Source organism: Thermobia domestica, chromosome 1 (genome assembly GCF_964235325.1).
Source record: "Thermobia domestica chromosome 1, izTheDome1.hap1.1, whole genome shotgun sequence".
Taxonomy (NCBI): Eukaryota; Metazoa; Arthropoda; class Insecta; order Zygentoma; family Lepismatidae; genus Thermobia; species Thermobia domestica.
This window is the reverse complement of record NC_137454.1, coordinates 213,694,387-213,713,045: the sequence shown is the minus strand read 5'-3', so window position 1 is coordinate 213,713,045 and position 18,659 is coordinate 213,694,387. Positions and strand designations below refer to the sequence as shown.

The following is an 18,659-nucleotide window of genomic DNA, read 5'->3' as shown; positions in this document are numbered from 1 at the left end:
CTAGAGCGCGTGCCTTTGGCTTAGGAGAGCCTAGATTCTACTCTCGATTGGATAACAGCGAATGAATTGTGGTGGTTCTGATCTCCCCATAAACCGTGGGTTTCGTTCTGCTGACAAAGGACGTAGATACAAATCAATCATTCTAATTCGAGTGAAGCGATCGGAGCTCCATACTTGTCCGGAAGTATATTCCGGTTCTTAAATAATAATAATATCTAAAATGAAATCTTTAAGTTATCCCACGATTATCCCGGCTAGGCTAAAGGAGACGGTGATAATGAAAAATGAGTCAAAAGTGGAATGAAGAAAGTGTAAGGAAACGGGAGAACTCCTAGAAAACCCACGCACACGGTGTTTGTCCACCACAAAGCTTACTTGACGCAAGTGGGGATCGAAACAAAGGACCCATACACCCGAGGTGAACGCTCTACCACTGGGCCACCGCAGCCAATAATATCGAAAAGGAGTAAGAATGGACGGAAAAGTCCTCAATGACAGGGTCTGAATTTCCGGGTATTCAATTGAGTTTCGGGATTATGCTCACAGGATATATTATTCCCAGTGATTATGTGAAAATTTCAGTCTATAGTTCAATTGTTTTGGCTAATGGAACAATAGTTCAAGATGACGATGCTTGAGTCACCAATGAAGTTGTTATTGATGCGTGGTTTCATCAGGATGAACTACAACATCTTCTTTGGCCGGCTCAATTACCAGACCTGAACATTATTGAACACCTGTTACCAGTTTTGAGCTCAGAATCCGAAGTAGGTATCCTCGTCTATTCTCGCTGAAGTATCTGAGTGCTGCATTGCATGAGGAATGGTACAATGTTCTACTAGGTAACTCTATGGGCTATGGAACCCGGAAGCTCAATGCCGAGTTCACACAAGCTCTCCATTGACTTCCATCCTTAGCCAACTGGATCCAGTTTCTACTTTAAATTCCTATTTCTGCGAGATCCATCCTAATATTATCCTCCCATCTGCGTCCAAGTCTTCCCAATGGTCGTTTTCCGACTGGACTTTCTAGTTAAAATTTTGAAAGCGTTCCTACTTTCATTCTGACAACATGACCTGCCCACCTGAACCTCCTAAAGTTAGTGACCCTAACAATGTTTGGTAAGTGGTATAAATTGTTCTGTTTCTTGGGTCCGAATGTTCGCTTCAGGATTTTATTCTCAAATACTTGCAGTCTAAGTTCTTCCGTCAAAGTAAGCGACCATGTTTCGCAACCATACAGCCCAATATTGTACTAGAAACCATTTATGAGCCATATGCTTCCCTTCCACGATAAGTCAGAACTGTTATGGAAGCTAACGGTGGATCCATACCACGCCTCGACCGCCTGCAAGGAATTTCTTTCATAGCGAATACGAAGAAGCTCGTTAAAGAGAATTAACCAGTTCGCTCGGACATTAAAATTTGAAAATCTACCCAAAATGTTTCATTCGTAACAATTTTAGAATGGCGACATCTATCAAACTGGGTTTCACAGGGCAACAAAACTGTAGACAACACCCTCCCGCCAGACACATATCTGCATGGGACGTATCAGTCTCTCAGCTGTATGTAGCAGAGTGGAAGTGTTCTACTGGGCAAAATGACACCGAAAAAATCGCTTTTGGGAAGGATACATAATTAGGCTTTTTTAATGCAAGTTTTAGCATTTCTCGTATAGTGGAACAGTGTCAGAGCCACTGGCGGCTCTTGCAGGAAATCACTAAGGTAAAAATTTGAATTTTATTGCCACAAGTTAAGGGAAGAAAGCTTCATACAGTTTTAGAATGCTACGAACATTAGTGCATTACGTAAGGTTTCTTTCCTTAGTTTGCAGCAATAACATTTAGTTTTGCCGGTGTGACTTCTCTCAAGAGCTATCACTGGTCAGAACAAAGGCTTTGTGGTAGAACGTTCTACTGTTAGTGTTATAATTAAATATTGTGCCTCCTCCACCCCACCGCAACCCACATCAACAACGAAATGGTACAGAAATAAATGTAGTGTTTATCGATCTTCAAAAACTCTAATTTTAGGTAAGTGTAGTTAGTGTTTGTTAGTGTGACTGAAGACATGAAGTGTGGACAGAAGATGGAAGCAGCTAGGGAAATGGCTACAAAAGGAAGAAGAGAACTGTATTTTGTGGAACTCTGAATAAACAGTTAAGAAAAGGTGTCGTGAAATATATTATCTTGATTCCGAACAAAGGCGCAGAAACCCGGAGACCACGCAAGAAAGATGCAAAATAATTAGAGCAGGAGTTGGGAACCTGTGGCCTTAAGAGTCATAAATTGCGGCTTCCTGAGTCTGTTGTAAATGCTAAATGATTCGTCATTTAGCTTATATCATTTACAATTATTCACAACATCCGAGGAGGCCGCACTTTATGATTCTCAAGGCCACAAGTTCCCCACCACTGGACTAGAGGCTTTCAAAATATGAGCACGGAGAAGAATGACAATTAGCTGGGTCGATTTGAAAATTAATAAATCCTGCTAAAGACAGTAAACGGTGACACGCAATTCCATTAGTGGGATATGGAACCTCCGTTAAGATCAATTTTACCTATAAAGATGTTACAGATTGACTCCATTAACGAAGTCATCAGAGATAATCAATCTAGCTGCCTATTGAGTATTGTAAAAAAAAAGTATTAAAAAATATATTTTTGTTCAAGAAATAACGTTTGTAACGTCCGTCCGTCCGTCCGTACTAATCACACAAAGCCCACTAGCGTGACCCTAATAAGGGTTAGTGGACTCTTTGCATTACGAAAAGATACACATCCTTTTACTATAGAGCAATATTTCTCTGCTACTATGTAGGTTACATAAAAGGCAGGGAATGTTTAAATTTTAAAAGGGATATGTTGATAGAGATAATCGCTCTAGCTAAAAATAGAATTAAAGAATTCGCTTTCTTTCAAGAGCTATTGTGTTGATTAATGGGCGGAATGGACGTGTTACCATTATAATATTATAAAGCTCACTAGCGTAATCCTAATAGGGAAGTTCTTGATAGGTCAGGGAGAAGGAATATTAGATGTGGTTAAGAAAATGTTGAATCATGAGAAACGTGTTTAAAGATGTGGAAGAGATGTAAAGACGTCTTTGTCTAAAATGACAAAGGGATAAGAAAAATACTGTAGTTGAAACACGTATTAAAACCGAATTCCTACGCCAAAGGTTAGTTCAGGATTGTAGTACACGGAAGCTTCTGAAATTGTGGCATATGACGTAACAATGGTAGCAGAACACTTATCATGATTACGATGATGATAATTCTAGTTAATTTTCATCACTTTTTGCATAACATCCATGTTTCCAGCTTGTAAAATACAGTTTTGGTGTTTCGTACGAAACATTTGATGAATATTTTTCTTAATTTTTTAGTCAGACACAAAATACGCAGTTCTTCCTTGTAAAGGGACACTTTTACCATTCCTGTTATTGCATTTTCATTTTTTGATAGCATTTCACGTCCTCTCTAATAATAGAACCTATGTATGAGCGGTGGCTCTTGAGGGAGGTCACATTGGTAAAAATTAAAATTTTATCGTTATAAGCTGTGGAAAGGAAACTTGGGAGAAGTACTGACAACGACTCCGAGCAGAAAGCTAGTTAATCTTTCTTCCATCAACTTGCAGCAATAAATTAAAAAAAAAAAAAAAAAAACATTATGTGACTTCTCCCAAGAGCCGCCCCTACGCCGCAACTTGGAACTTTCCTGGAGGGGACAAGCATTAATATTTGAATTCCCCTGGAAAAATATGCAGTTGAACTCCCGATTACAAGATAAAGTATGAAATTTGCACCCCCTTAGAATTTAAGACCTTAACAAATATTTCTATTACTTCTAGACACCCAATTTTCATATCTTTGAAGTAGAGCCCATAGTACATTTATGCTTCGCCTTAGAGAAATACATTTTCTTCAGATGATGGGTCATCAGCAGCATTTTTACATTATTTTCAGTTCTTTTAGAAATGGTGTAGTGGACCCATTCCATGCTTCACAATTTAAATTGAGGCGACAATATTGATGGAACTTAAAGCCCTAAGACATACATATTATTTCTAAGGAACCAAATAGTAGCTGTTTTATCTATGCTGGTATCTATCCCCCTACCAGTATAGAAAGCATAACTTCGTCAAAGGAGGGAGAAGGAGAATTCAAGCTTCCAAGTTCATATAATTTCAGGAGTTTGTATACATATCTTAATATGACACATGCTTATTTTGTATATCTAGCTCAAGGGGGAGGAGCTTAAAATTTAGAAACCCCTTTTTCGTACACCACTACCCTCTATTGTACACTTTGGCGTAAAAGACAGGGCATAAAAGTAATATTTCTGATGAGTCAATTAACAGCATTTAACTTCATATACAGATATCGTAGGTAGCCTAAAAAAGAAAGAAAAATGTCTTTCATAAGCTACCAGACGAACTGGAAGGACAGTAGAATTATTGTATTTAACGAGTGTTGGCAACTAAAAATACGTAATAAATAAAATAGTGTGTTTCACGGTTAACAAATGCTTTCTACTTCTTGTCTTTCAATTTTCAACGAATAAAAAAATGTCGGCAAGTAAATTTATATAAAGTGTAAGCATAAATTAAATTATAAGATGTGAGCCTATTATAAACTTCACATCCAGTGGTATAAACGTTTAAAATAATGAAAATAAGAGGTAGCAATCGAAACAACCACCGGTGTCATAGTTTGCGGCTAAATGATAAGGCATTTCCTCTTGTTCCGGTCTGAAGCCAACGTTGGATGGACTAAACCAGTGTCTCCATGGCCGTTGCCAATTCCAGAACCAGCATGTGGAAGGCTATCAAGGTTAGACTCAATTGTGTTCTTTTCAACGGAAAAACCAAAGCAGACCATTCAAATATGAATGACACAAAAAGAGAGAAAGAAAAGAGAAACGATAAATCGAAGGCACATGGTTGTTGGTGCTTGTATTCAACCTTAATGACATCAGCAAATAAAAATCTTTTGCAAAACTTTTGTTTTTCCAAGCTACTGGAAAGTTTCCTGTCCGCACCAAATCCACAAACCAAGGGTGTCTCTCTCTCTTGTCTTTTGTGTTCCGGACAGAATGAAGGGAAAGTATATAGTTTCACGTCGGTGCATGCAACAAAAAACAAATAAGAGATATTAAACACAGAACTTAATTCATTTTCTAAGAAGGATAACAAATCTTTACTCTGTAGTATCACTGGAAACGACCTTGAAACATGTCCCATTATTTTGATTAAGGTTTCTCCTTTTCAGAATGGTGTTAGCAAAGTGTGACTTACAACTTGAAGTTTTACTTGTATGATACTAGAAAACTATTGCGTTTACAGTGTTTTATTTTTTAAAGAAATGAAGCTTAATTCATATATCGAAGTGCAGTGTGTTAGTGCGTTTTAAGTGTCTATATGCTGAACAGATTCATACATATTCATAATATTGTTGCTTTTAGTGAATTGAGAAATGGGACTGCGGTGGGTAAGTAATATAAACTAAAGTAATAATAATAATAACAATAATTATTATTATTAACTTTCCAGATATGTTAATTTAGGAAGCTCATGGACCAAAATTGAGTACCGTACAGGAACGGATCCAGGGGGGGGGGGGCGATCGCTTCCCCCAGAAGAGGAAACGTTCTTATTTTATATATATAAATAAAACCCATCCCAAAGTTTGGAACCCTTAAAAGTAGCAGCATGACAACCCAAGTCGGTCCTGGATCCGCCCCTGGTACCGTAAGACAAGATTTAAGCAAATTTAAAGAAAATCGTATGTAACTTACAAACATAATGATTTAGAACACTGTATTTTAAACATATAATAGCTAGATATATAAGGACAACATTAGTGCAAGTTCATTATTAAGCATTGAGTATGACCATAGTTATTGAAATATAAACTTTGGTGCAAAGTTACCTCATAGGTGGGGATACTTTGCACCACATACAAAAAGTATGTTCAACATACGAACATAACGCTCTATGCAATTTTTCCCCTTCAGTATTTATACATTTCACTTTCTACACAAAAAGTACATGCAGTCTACAAATATTGATATTAGAATGATGGTACCGGTATCACTACTTAGTTTGAATTATCGATATTTGTAAAGAAAATTATGTATTTTCTGGTACCAGCACATGAACCACATTCTAATAGTTTAGAATATGTTCTACCAAAATGTCAACTCAGGAACAGAAAAAAAATCCTCGTGAACTGATTTGCTTTGGTTATTCCTATGTCCAAGAATATCATCTCAACCGTAATTAATGGGAGAACGGGATTTGGAACTTTGAGGCTGAAGCCCACCCAAATTGCATGTTTTTTTTTTTAATCTAACCTTAGTCATTCCTATGCGTATGACCTGCAAGCCCTTCCCCCCAAAAGTCTAGAGATTAAAAAAAAAAAACGAAGTCTTTGTAAGTGAAGCCTCTCTCAAACTACTTTTCTGGATCCGCCACTGTTTATAATTCATTTTCCAACAAGAAATTGATTCCTGCATCTTCCTAAATATGAAATTTACCTAACTTTAGAATGCAGGAGGTTTCAGTAGTAATAATTTGCTATCTAAGCGGTATTTTGGACCGGCAAGTAACCCCGAGTAGAGGCTGAAACCGCCTTTCCCAAGTTTTACTTTTTTATGACTTTAACCCTTTCCAGTCCGATTTTTTTTTGTGTGTGTGTGTGTTGGAAAAACATATGTTCACAGTATTTCCTGTTGCAATGATGCCACGTCCTAGATCCTCTGTTTTGCTTCACCGCGAGTAAGCAGAGATGCCAAATTATGAGATTTGCTCGAAAGAAGAGTGTTATGATTAAATGGGGAAACTGCATGAATTAATATTAGATTTATGATTATAAAAAGTTAGTGATTCCAAATGTTATCATTGGGCTGAAAAGGGTACCCAGGGGATGTTGGGTGCGAGAAGTATAAAGGAAATGGTTAATGGTAATGTTAAAAAGAAGAGAAAGATTATCATTATCATTACACATTATTTAAAATACACTGACCAGCCAGAACATTATGACCATCTACCTAATATATAGTATGCCCACCTTTGGCTCGCGGGATAACAGCAATACAGTTTGGTATGGAAGTGTTTAGTTCTTTGTAGTTAGATGGAGAAAAGGAGCATTAGATTTACAAATACGGAGTCACTTAGTTCCAGTAAATACCACAGAGGAGGGCGATGAGCTCGGATCTGTCATTCAATGACATCTCAAAGATCTTCAATTGGGTTAAGATGGGTGAAGTTGGGGACTGTTGCAGCAATTAAAACGCACCACTAGGCTCCTTGAACTACTGCAGGACAACGTTGGCTCTGTGACAAGAAACGCTGCCCTGCTGAAGATACGACGGTCAGCCAGCTCGAAATATGGATCACATGAATGTGAGTACATGATAAGGGATTACTTGACGATAGGAGCCGTCATGGTGTCATCCGCACGGACTACCGGGAACATGGATGATCATGTAAAGATTTCCCAAATCATCACCGGCCTGACGTCGTCCTACTATGCAGTTCTCGAGCAGTTGTTACCCTGGAAGATTATAAATTCTGGTCCGACCACCGATATCATAAAGAAAGTATCGTGGTTCATCGGATTGTGCAATGTTGTGCTATTGTTCAGCAATCTTAGATGATGGGCATAATCGATGATTCTGTGCGGTTAACAATAGTACACGTGTAGGACGTCAGCTGTAGAGATCCATATCTAACAATATATGGTGAACTGTAATTTCAAATACAATACTTTGTCCATTGTTAAAGCCTGCTATTAATTATGTCACATTTTGCACTCCATCCTATTATATCGACCTTGATCATGTAGGACGTCCGGCATTTTTAATGAAGTATGGTCTGTGATTTGGTACTGGCCTCAGTGTCCTTTTCCCACTTTTGGAACACACTAACTACCGCAGCTCGTGAACACAAAACAAGTCGCGCTTTACTCGAAATGCTCGTTCCCAGCTATCTGACAATATGGCCCCGATCAAATTTTGATATATCGCCGGCCTTCTCCATTTTACACATTGGCCAACCATTACAACGATTGATTAAGAGAGATCTCTGTGAAAGTGTAGCGATTCGTTCCACTGTGCCCTGTACTTCAGCCCAAGGAATTCTTCAAAAAGTAGTGAATGGTCATAACGTTTTAGCTGCTGAGTGTATGTATTGTGGTTTGTTTGCAGTTTTTGGTCAGATGTAGTGGTGGTTTAATATGGGCCTTGGAAGTGGTTTGTAGATGTTTATGCTACTGAAGAAGCACATAAATCTTATGTACGAGTTGGAGTGATAAATGTTTATTCTTAGGAGTAATTAATTCGTATAATAAATGGTATTCATGAGGAGAAATCTATTTAGCTGTAGAGGCAAAGTAGTAACTTGAATTGGCCATCTTTCTTCACAAAAGAACATTTCCAAAATACTTCTATCAATAGCATACGTGCTTTTTATGGTTTGGATTGGAACAGTTTGACTAACTTCCTTAATGAATTTTCTTATTTGGATGGAGCTAAAAACAAATGAGAAGGTGTTACATAATTTGGAAGAGATAAGAACAGTTTTAGATATTATTGAGAAGAGGAAGAGAAACTGATTGGGACATTGGCTAAGAAGGAACTGTATCATGAGGGATGTCCTAGAGGGTGTGGCGGCAAGAAAGAGTTGGAAAGGGAGAAGCAGGCTACAATTCATGGACAATATCCAGGGGCGTCATTTAGGGGGCAGGGGCATTTGCCCCCCCCCCCCGAGTTTGAGATTTATATAGATTTTATCGATAGAATAGTAGTGTGTCAGTGAAGAACGCGAAATTTTACTTATATCAAGGGGTCTTGCCTCCTCAAGCCAAATCTGAAATGACGCTACTGACAATATCAAAACGGAAAATTTGTATGTAAAGACGAAGAGATTAGCGGAAGTCGTCGAACATGGAAACTTCTCAGTTGCGGCAAGTGACTTGCTAATAATGATTAGATTTAAAATACAAAAGGAAAACGGGACACTCAGCGAACTGGCCTAATATGACAATCTATCGAAGTATACTGTAACATTATTATGCTGTTATTCATGCCAGCGAGAAGACATCTTTAGTATTTCAAAATAACCAGTCTTTTGTTCATTTAGTTTTATTCCAACTATAATTTTTACATTATCTTTTAACATTTAACAAGAATCAGGATTAGTGGCAAATGAAATATAAAACTATTTTACAAAATATTGAAATTTTTCCAACCGAAGATTCAATTATGAGGTCTTACAGCATGTAAAATTTACGCTACATAACAAGGAACGAAGATGACTCTTTTTCTTTTTAAGAACATTTTGGTCCCGTTGGCAATTTTCTCGGGACACAGGACGACATTTCCGAGAAAAAGAGACAATTCTGTTAAAAATAGGACGTCTAGTCACGCAATGATATACGAACAAAATCGTTGAACATACTTTCGAAAAAAAATCAAAATACAACGTGACCCCACTATACTTTCTGAAAATTTGCTCGCCCAGCTGGTCAAGTTTGCACGAGGTCCGGCCTTTGATCCCCACTGCAAGCCTATTTTCGACTTTGAACGCTTTATGGTGGTTTGGATTCCACCTTCAACATATCGATCAATATATCTATATTATATATATATATATATATATATATATATATATATATATATATATATATATATATATATATATATATATAACAATTAAGAAAGTTGGTTGGTTGGAGCTTTGCGTCCATTTTCAGCACCGAGGTCACATGAAACGGGAACCTACAGTTGAAGGTGGAATCCAAACCACCATAAGGGATGTCCACATATTACGTACCGCTATTTTTGACCAATTTTTACCTCCTCCCTCCCGCTTGTCACACTTCGTAACGCAAGGCCAAAACCCTTCCCCCTTTGTTACGTAACACTTTTTGATTTTTGTTTTTTTACCAATTCTGCTTATTGTGGGGGTTATTACAATAAAAATACTATTTTAATGATAGAATTATTATGGGGGTTATTAAATAAAAAAAACTTTTAATGCTAGAACTTTTTATTACAAAATGCTTGTATTCTGAATACATTTCTAGTGTTTTTTTCTCCAATAGATCAAAGTTTTTTAAAAAATAGTAGTACCGTAATAATATTTTAACCTCATGAGATTGTTTAATTAACCAGTCTTTATTCTTCGAAATTGCCTACTGTTGTTTTCCCACGGAGATCGACCCATCTTTTAGCGTAACATAAACTAGAAATACAAACCACCGAATAAAGCAACGTTATTATTTTAAAATAATAATTGTAATAGTTTCACCAACTAACTGAATACAATGGCTTCATAATGTCTGATGAAGCTAATATGTCAGTTAGTTGGCGAAACTGTTACACAGTTATTGTTTTAAAATAATAACGTTGCTTTATTCAGTAATTTTTATTTCTAGTTTAAGTTATTGAAGATAGCAAAGCTAATATGAACCAGTTGATTATTGGATTCGATCCTTTTAGTTCACCGATGATTGGCAAGGACAAAAACCTGCCGGAAGATGCAGATGAAACAGCATCTAAAAACTGTCATCAACCTCTTTTTCAGGGATCCAGGATGCTTCGGAACTTTAAAGTTCCCCAGTATCGACGCTGCAAAGTTCTCTTTCTCGTTGACAGCAGATTCGAAGTGGCTGTACTCATGAAGGAGCAGGGACATCTCGTTTGTGATAAAAAGCTTTTGAGCATCTTCTTTGGACTCTAGTTTACCCCTTTTCAAATTATTCTTGTTCTAAATCAGCGCCAGAATTCGAATAAACTCGATTTGAACCCAAGTAGCTGCAATGGGAGTTTCCTGCTTTCACAAGGTTTTTTTTAAACAAATCGCCCGAACCTGAGTATTGTTCGCTACTGGCACCTCATGTCCTTTCGACGTATTCCAAACACTACAGGAACACGAACACAGAAATACTGAGGACAATTAAAATTCCGACCTTGCTCTTCAGAGGAATTTGAATCCCTAGTGGATTGCGCCTCATGATCAGCAGAATCATGATCATGTGGCCTCAATTTGCCACAAATTCCTCATAAGAAAATAAACTAGTAGTTATGGAACATAAACATAGAACTGTATATTTCTACACGTGTTGATACAATTTAAAGAATGTGAAATAAGCTTATTTGGGGCCCCTAGGAAAAGTTTTTCTAATTCTTGGGCCACCTCTTTTCAATTTTCTCTTAATCTTTATGGGGGCCCCAGAGCCTGTGGGCCCTCCCGCACGGCAAGGTCTGCGGTTCCGTTAGTTACTACATGGGCCCATTCCATACATGACAAAATTATTAAGGAGACAATATTGATAAATCTCAAAGCCATACGAATAAATATTATTTCTAGAGCCGCTAATAGTAGGCATTTTTTACTGAAATGGGTCCACGACTCATTTTTGTTCTACTTACTTTTTTGTGTGTGATGTTTTGTTTATGTAATGTAAATTTGATGCTTCATTTCTAATTTCATGTTTCTATTGTATATGGAGTAAGAAAATTTTGTCTCAAAATGGGACCTCTCGAACGTCGGGAGCTTCTCTTAGGGGGTAGGTGCCCCCTGCCCCCATAAGTTATGGCTCTGCCGATGGCGTAGCCTCAACTTGAAGAACGTTTCGTGATATTTTCCTCATTGAGGAACGTCTATAGTGTATAACTTGTTTTTGAGTTAAACAAGGAAATCTCGAGTAAGTCATTAAGACACATAAATTGCTTATATTTTCTTGTTTATATTTTTATTTATATTTTGTTTATATTTGTTTGTTTCTGTTATATTTGAGTATCTTGTTTATATTTTACCATGAAACGACTTTAACTAGGTATTAGTTTGGATGGAAGTTTAAATGGCAGGCTGGTGAGTAGTTAGCGCATTGAAGTTCTATTTGGTGGACCCGGGTTCGAATCCTGGCGAGGCTGAAACTTTTTCAAGTGTTTCAATTTCAATTTCAATGCATACTCAATGTGACTTGCAAGATCTTCTCTCCTACAGAAAGAAAAACATGTTGGAATGAGAAGAATTGGAGAAGGTCTCTCAATGGAGGCAATTATTTACAAAGTTATTTCCAGTAGTTGTTCTAGATTTTATATTTTCAGCTACTTTCAAGCATTTTCTGATTCATATGTGATCAGTGTTTTTATATGTTTGAATATACAGTATATAATGAAAAATACACTACACACACAACAATATTGAAATTAACATATGATGTTCATTGGACAACACGCTCTAAACCAGAGAGATTGATCTCAGAATGGAGAAATGTTTCGTGCGTCATCTACTCTCAATTTTACTTCCATACAGACTTGACTCAGTGCTACCAACTGCTGTCAGTGCCGAGAAAAGTTACGTTTAAGTTGGATTGCATCTGACTAGGCGTTCTCACAACTGCAAAAGACCTGGACCCCAAGTAATGGAATTGCGCTTAGGGGGGAATTACTTTTGTGGCTGGGTGTACACTCATGTCCAAAATTATTGTCGCATGTCTATTAATATGTTGTTGTAGGAATATAATTTGATAACGAATTCGCTCGGTACTTCTTATAATGTTAGTACGTGTATAATCGGCAAAGACAAGTATGTGGCAAATTTCATGTCAAAGTAGCAGTAAATAAGAACAATAAAACGAAAATAAAACTATTTTGTCCATTTAACTACATTTTCTTTTACTCATTCTAATTTTTGTATTTATAATTCTTTTCCTATGAAATTTACCACAAATATACATTTCCCGATTACACACATAGTATCAGTTTTAAAAGTATCCTGCGAAATCATTATCAAATTATATTCTTACAAGAAGACTTTTATAGATATGTGACATGGCTGTACCTATGAGAGAGAAATCACATGGATGGCAAGTGATAGTCACAGTCTATGTTCGCCCCTAGGCACATGCCTGACATGTACGTGGGGAACGTGCCTAGTAAGTTTTAGATATGTTTCCTATGCCGTAAGAGTCAATGAACCACAAAATACGTTAAATCGCCTATATGCATAATGTGTTTACATTAAGATGAGTCTAAAAAACACTTATAAAAAGTAAAAATAACACCCCGGGGTGGGCGCGAACCAACAACCTTTTGATTACTAGGAGCGTGCTTTTCCGACTTTTTTTCTTTTTTAAATTCACTTTTATTAACAATTTATATACATTTACAAAACAATAAAAGTACATAAAACAAATATAAAAATCAAAAAAATACAATCATTTCACTCTTATAATAGCTCTTGATCATGCGTAGCAAACGTAGCAAACTCAACTTTATCTTTAAACAATATGCATTGTCAAGAAAAGTATTTGTATAAGAAATATTTAGTTAAGAAAGCCAATCATTTATAACAATTTCTAGGAAATTTGCAAATAATTCTTTTCTTCTAACTGGTAGAAAATGACGATATTGATCATAAATGTAATCATAATACTTTTGTTGCTGATGACTCTTATAGCATAATAACATGTAATGCACAGTGTTTGCAGCCAACCACATACATAACAGCATTATTCTTAGTTCTTGGAAAGAGCTTAATATCTGATTTTAATAATGTTCGAACATGCACCATATTTGAAACAGTACGACAAATTTTACTAACTAATTTCTGATAATTCCAAATTTCTGTTGTTGCAGTACAATTTGTTAATCGATGTTCTATATCATCCACGTGACCACATTGCATGCAGCTGTCCGTATCTCCGAATTTTAAACGATGTCTTTTAGAATTTGTGTCAACTATATCATTTACTACAACATACCACGTTGATTGAAGTAAAGTTTTGACATTTGATGAAAATACATTCTGCCATACTTGTGTCCAATTTACATCAGGGTATTTAGTTGTTAATTTAGAAGGCGGGAGTTTAAGATTTTTGAAGAGTTTTATGTACAGAGACTTAACTGAGCTCAACTGATTGTCTTGTAACCCAGTCTTACAATAAAGGTACTCACATACAACATCTTTATAATACCAGAAAGAATTTGGAATTACTTGAATATTAACTGGCAAATTAATTCCAATGCTTTTAAGAAGAGTTGTTAGAATTTCGAAACTTATTCCTGCAGAATCATTCATCATGCTCTGAATGCCTCTATGATTAAAAAAGGCTTTGGCTTTGCATTCGACATGGCCACGAAGGCGATGAAGAAAACGTCGCTTGTAGAGATAAATCCTGGAGGTCTTTTTAATTTGGCTAATCTAACACTGTATATTCAACCAGGGAATCAGACAAAATCCGATCGCCATGTAATTTTATAACAAAATGACGCGCATCTCTTTACTTTATTTCATGGTTCTTCCATATCCACTTTGAAATGATCGGCGACAGTTGGCATCTAAAAAATACAATTCTAACTATGTAAATAATTAACTGTTCAAATATGTATGAAAGATTAATCTTAATTTTTATTCATTAGTTATGTCATTTCTTTCTTCTAAATTCATCTCCCAAATCTGATGCATTTGTTGCTTCTTTTTCCTAAGTGATTGTGTACTATTAGGATAGAAAGTGGAGACGAAAGAGCGAGAAACCGTTGCATGTTACTGCGCATGAGCAGATAAAAACAACTGACTGTCACTCGTGCTTCGCTGCAGATATCAATTATGTATCATAAGTATCTGAAAAAGTATGCACCTAAAGGAAGTATCTCGAACATGAAAGATATATGTCCCAAGTGACGACATAAAAACAAAAGACTATCACAGTGCCAGGTAAATAAATGCTAAATTTGTGGTACATAGTCGCAAATATCAATTAGGTGTAACAAGCACCTAAAACTGTAGGTAGCTGAAGTACATACTTAGCACATGAATACCATATGTACCAAGTGCCGGGTACCTAAAACGTAGCTGGGACACCTAAATGGCACATTCCTAGCACATCTTGTGCTGTTAGGGGCCAGCACTCCCTATTGGTCTAGTGGTTAGCAAATGAAATGAAATCTTTGAGTTTTACGTCCCGCGCATATACCGGTTAGGCTAAAGGAGACAGTGATGATAAGGAATGATATGGTGAAATGAAGAAAGGATGAAATGAAATGAAGCTGGGATCGAACCAGGAACCTCAAGCACCGGAAGTGAACGCTCTACAACTGAGCCACCGCGCCCCCGTCTAGTGGTTAGCGTGTGGGCCTATGGCGCATGAGGGAGCACAAGAAATTAATTTCACATAACCTTTTTTGTAATCAAATGAAATCTTTCCGTTTAACGACTTATGATTATGACCGTTTGGCTAACGGAGACAGATGATTAAAGCAAGTGAATGATGATGGAAGACTTGGTAGAATGAGAATGTGGGAAGAAACAGAAGTGGCTCGAAGAAACCCATGGAAACCATATTATCCACTAGAAACTAACTTGATTGATGGTCGAACCAGGGACCCCGAGCACCAGAGATAGGCCCTCTACTACTAAGTCACCATCCCCCTACTTTTATTAATCACTTGTCTCCTTTAGTCTATAGGGTATAACGTGGAACGTTATTTTTTTTTAAATTGTCATTACGTGTCAATATATAGTGCCTTGCAAAGATTCATTCGATATAACAAGAAAACCAAATGAAACATCTTCCAAGTCAGCTCATCAAACTGAGTCAATTTTATTAATGGAAATATACAACACGACAGGTAGCGCCTATATAGTTTACTTCCAAGTAGAATTTCTATGAACACTGTGTACTACCCTACAAATCGGATAAAATATAATATAATTTAGGTTTCATTGCAACACGGTTGACATTATTTAAGTTTGCGTTAGACTTTATTGAAGAAAGCATTAATGGGAATTGCAGATTTCAAAATTGGAGGGCAGATCATTAATAAGATCAGGATGCAGATGATACGGTTATTATAGCTAGAACCGAAGGAGGACTACAGAAGATGATTGACAAAATAGTGGGCACTAGGAAATTATATGGAATGGAAATCAACATCGAAAAGTCGAAAGTCACCATAATATCCCGTGGGAAAGACCCCTTACGGGTCAGAGAAGAACAAAGAAAAGTTGAAGAGGCTCAATAATTTCAAGTATCTGGGAAGTATTTTGAGAAGAGACGCTTACTGCATCAAAGAGATCAGATCAAGAATTGCCATAGCTAAAGAAGCATTCAACAAGAAAAGATCACATAACTAGCATGCTCAATATTGGACTTAGGAAGAAGTTGCTATATATGGAGCATTGGACTGTATGGTTCAGAGGCTCGGACATTACGGAAGTTAGAGAAGAAATATTTAGAGAGCGAAATGTGGTGTTGGAGAAAGGTGAAGATAAAATAGAAGAGAGAGCAACAAACGGACATGTTTTAAAACGGATAGAAGAGAAGAGGGCACTTCTAGCCAGCATCCTTCGTAGGAAGGCCAATTGGATTGGACATATCTTGTGAAAAAAAAAAACATCCTTGGAAAAAACTGTCTTCTTTATACTGCCATAGAAGGAAAGCGAGGAATAGGAAAAAGAAGAACACATCTGATCGATGATTTTAAAAATAGGAAAGAAATATTGAAAGTTAAAAGAGGAAGCCGAAGATCGAGAAACGTGCAAGAAACATTTCCAGGCCCAAATCTAAAATTGAAAATAAGAAAAAAAAAAAGACTCGTTAGTCTTAGGACGTGACGAAAGGCAGAATACTTAATAATAATAATAATAATAATAATAATAATAATAATAATAATAATAATAATAATAATAATAATAATAATAATAATAATAATAATAATAATAATAGACTTGTTTCGCTACTAGAGTACATTGATATTTTTCTTCTTAACTATTAACATTTTTCTAAGTTTGCGTGTGCTTAAGAGATATAGCAGTTATAGTTTCACGTTTTAAATTAATAGTAGAAGTAAAATTAAATGATGCTGTTGACATAAAAAATAATCCGATGAGGGAACAGTCAGTGATATAATCCTAATTTTTTAGATGGGTATACGCTCCATTCCTTGTTACCCACATAACCAAATATATATATATATATATATATACAGGGAGAGAAAGTGTGTGTTTCATAATTACTATTACAGCGCTTGGGGTTGAAAGTAGACACGAACACATGGAAAAAGTTTATTAGTATTGTTACGCTGAATTTGAAAGCGAATTTCCGAGCTATAACCGCGGGAAAGTGCTGAAAATTGAACTTTGAGATTTAATAGCGCTAAGACTAATAATGTTAGAAGCAGTATGGTGAATTTCAGAAGAAACCATACTTGTATTTAAAAAAAAAAAAAAAAAAAAAAAGCTACATTCAAGGTATTCGGGAAATTACCCAAGATTACATTCAACATTGCCCCATTCAATTCACAAGTATCTATGAGACTTTAACTTAATGTGTGAAATTCTGTATCTACTGGAGCCGTTCACACTGATGTAAATTCCAATAATAATAATAATAAATCGATCAAGAAAATATGAAAGTGCCTTTGCAGATGAGCTATCCTAAGAGATGGTTTTCTTCATTCGCACCAGACAAGTGTCGGTATGGTACCTAACTTATAGGCCACAAGTAGTTTCCTTCGCAATACCTTTAACGAAAGGCCTTATTCCTCTGACATCTTCGTCATCAAGCCGGAGATGCCATAGCTACCTTTATAATTTCAGTAAATCTTGGACTATCAGCCAGATGACAGTATTGACATCCGACGTTTCGAATGCAATCATTGTATTCATCTTCAGGAATTGTGATGAAGAGACCGGAGATGTGGGCATGTATATATGGTGACCATTCATAGAGGCGGAACTATGAATGGGGGCTTTGATTGGTTAAGGGAAATGCTGGCTTTTGGCTGGTTGAGGGTTGCTGGCTCCTGATTGGCTATTGTTGTGGCTACGAGCAGTGATGAAAATTTTCCGGAAAATTTTCCGATTCATAAAAACATACTCCACTATTCCTACATCGTTGTATAGCCATGATGTGAGGTGGAAAATTTTCTTCTATACTTTTCCGGAAAATTTTCCGTTCTTAACAAATATTAGTGATCAAGTAACAATTCCTCAGTATTCATAAATTGATTAAATTCATGTATAGAAATGTTAAAAATTGAAAGATTGTTTAAAGAATCTGAAAATTTTCATGGCTCAGACAATTTTCGGTACTATGTAGGAACAAGTGAAACAATTTTTCATGAATCGTAGAATTGTCTGTCCTCTACAGTGATGAAAATTTTCCGGAAAATTTTGAAACGGAAAATTTTCCGATTCATAAAAACATACTCCACGTATTCCTATATCGTTGTTTAGCCGTGATGTGAGGTGGAAAATTTTCTTCTACATTTTTCCGGAAAATTTTCCGTTCTTAACAAATATCAGTGATCAGGTAACAGTTCCTCAGTATTCATAAAATTGATTGAAATTATGTATAAAAATGTTAAAAAGTGAAAGATCATGTAAAGAACCTGAAAATTTTCATGGCTCAGACAATTTTTAATACTATATAGGAACAAGTGAAACAGTGTTTCATAAATCGAAATATTTTGTTTCTTGTATGGAAAAATTGAAGAACTTTTTGCGAGTCGGAAAATTTTCATCATTTTGAAGCAAAAAGTAAAACGACTTTTTGTGAATCGGAAAGTGTTACTGCTCTGTAGAAACAAATGTAAGGAATTTTCATGAATCGGAAAATTTTCATCACGATTTAGAAA

The 18,659-nt window shown here is 36.3% G+C and overlaps 1 protein-coding gene across 1 annotated transcript in view; it reads left to right on the top strand.

Moving 5' to 3' along the window:
- Window positions 1-5,111: 5,111 nt before the first annotated feature.
- The window catches only part of LOC145667043 (uncharacterized), a 74,208-nt gene continuing 60,660 nt past the window's right edge, over window positions 5,112-18,659 (top strand). The window contains exon 1 of the mRNA XM_081734740.1: window positions 5,112-5,497. Coding sequence (XP_081590866.1) covers window positions 5,483-5,497 — 15 coding nt within the window. The 5' untranslated portion in view covers window positions 5,112-5,482. The remainder of the gene's footprint in view (window positions 5,498-18,659) is intronic.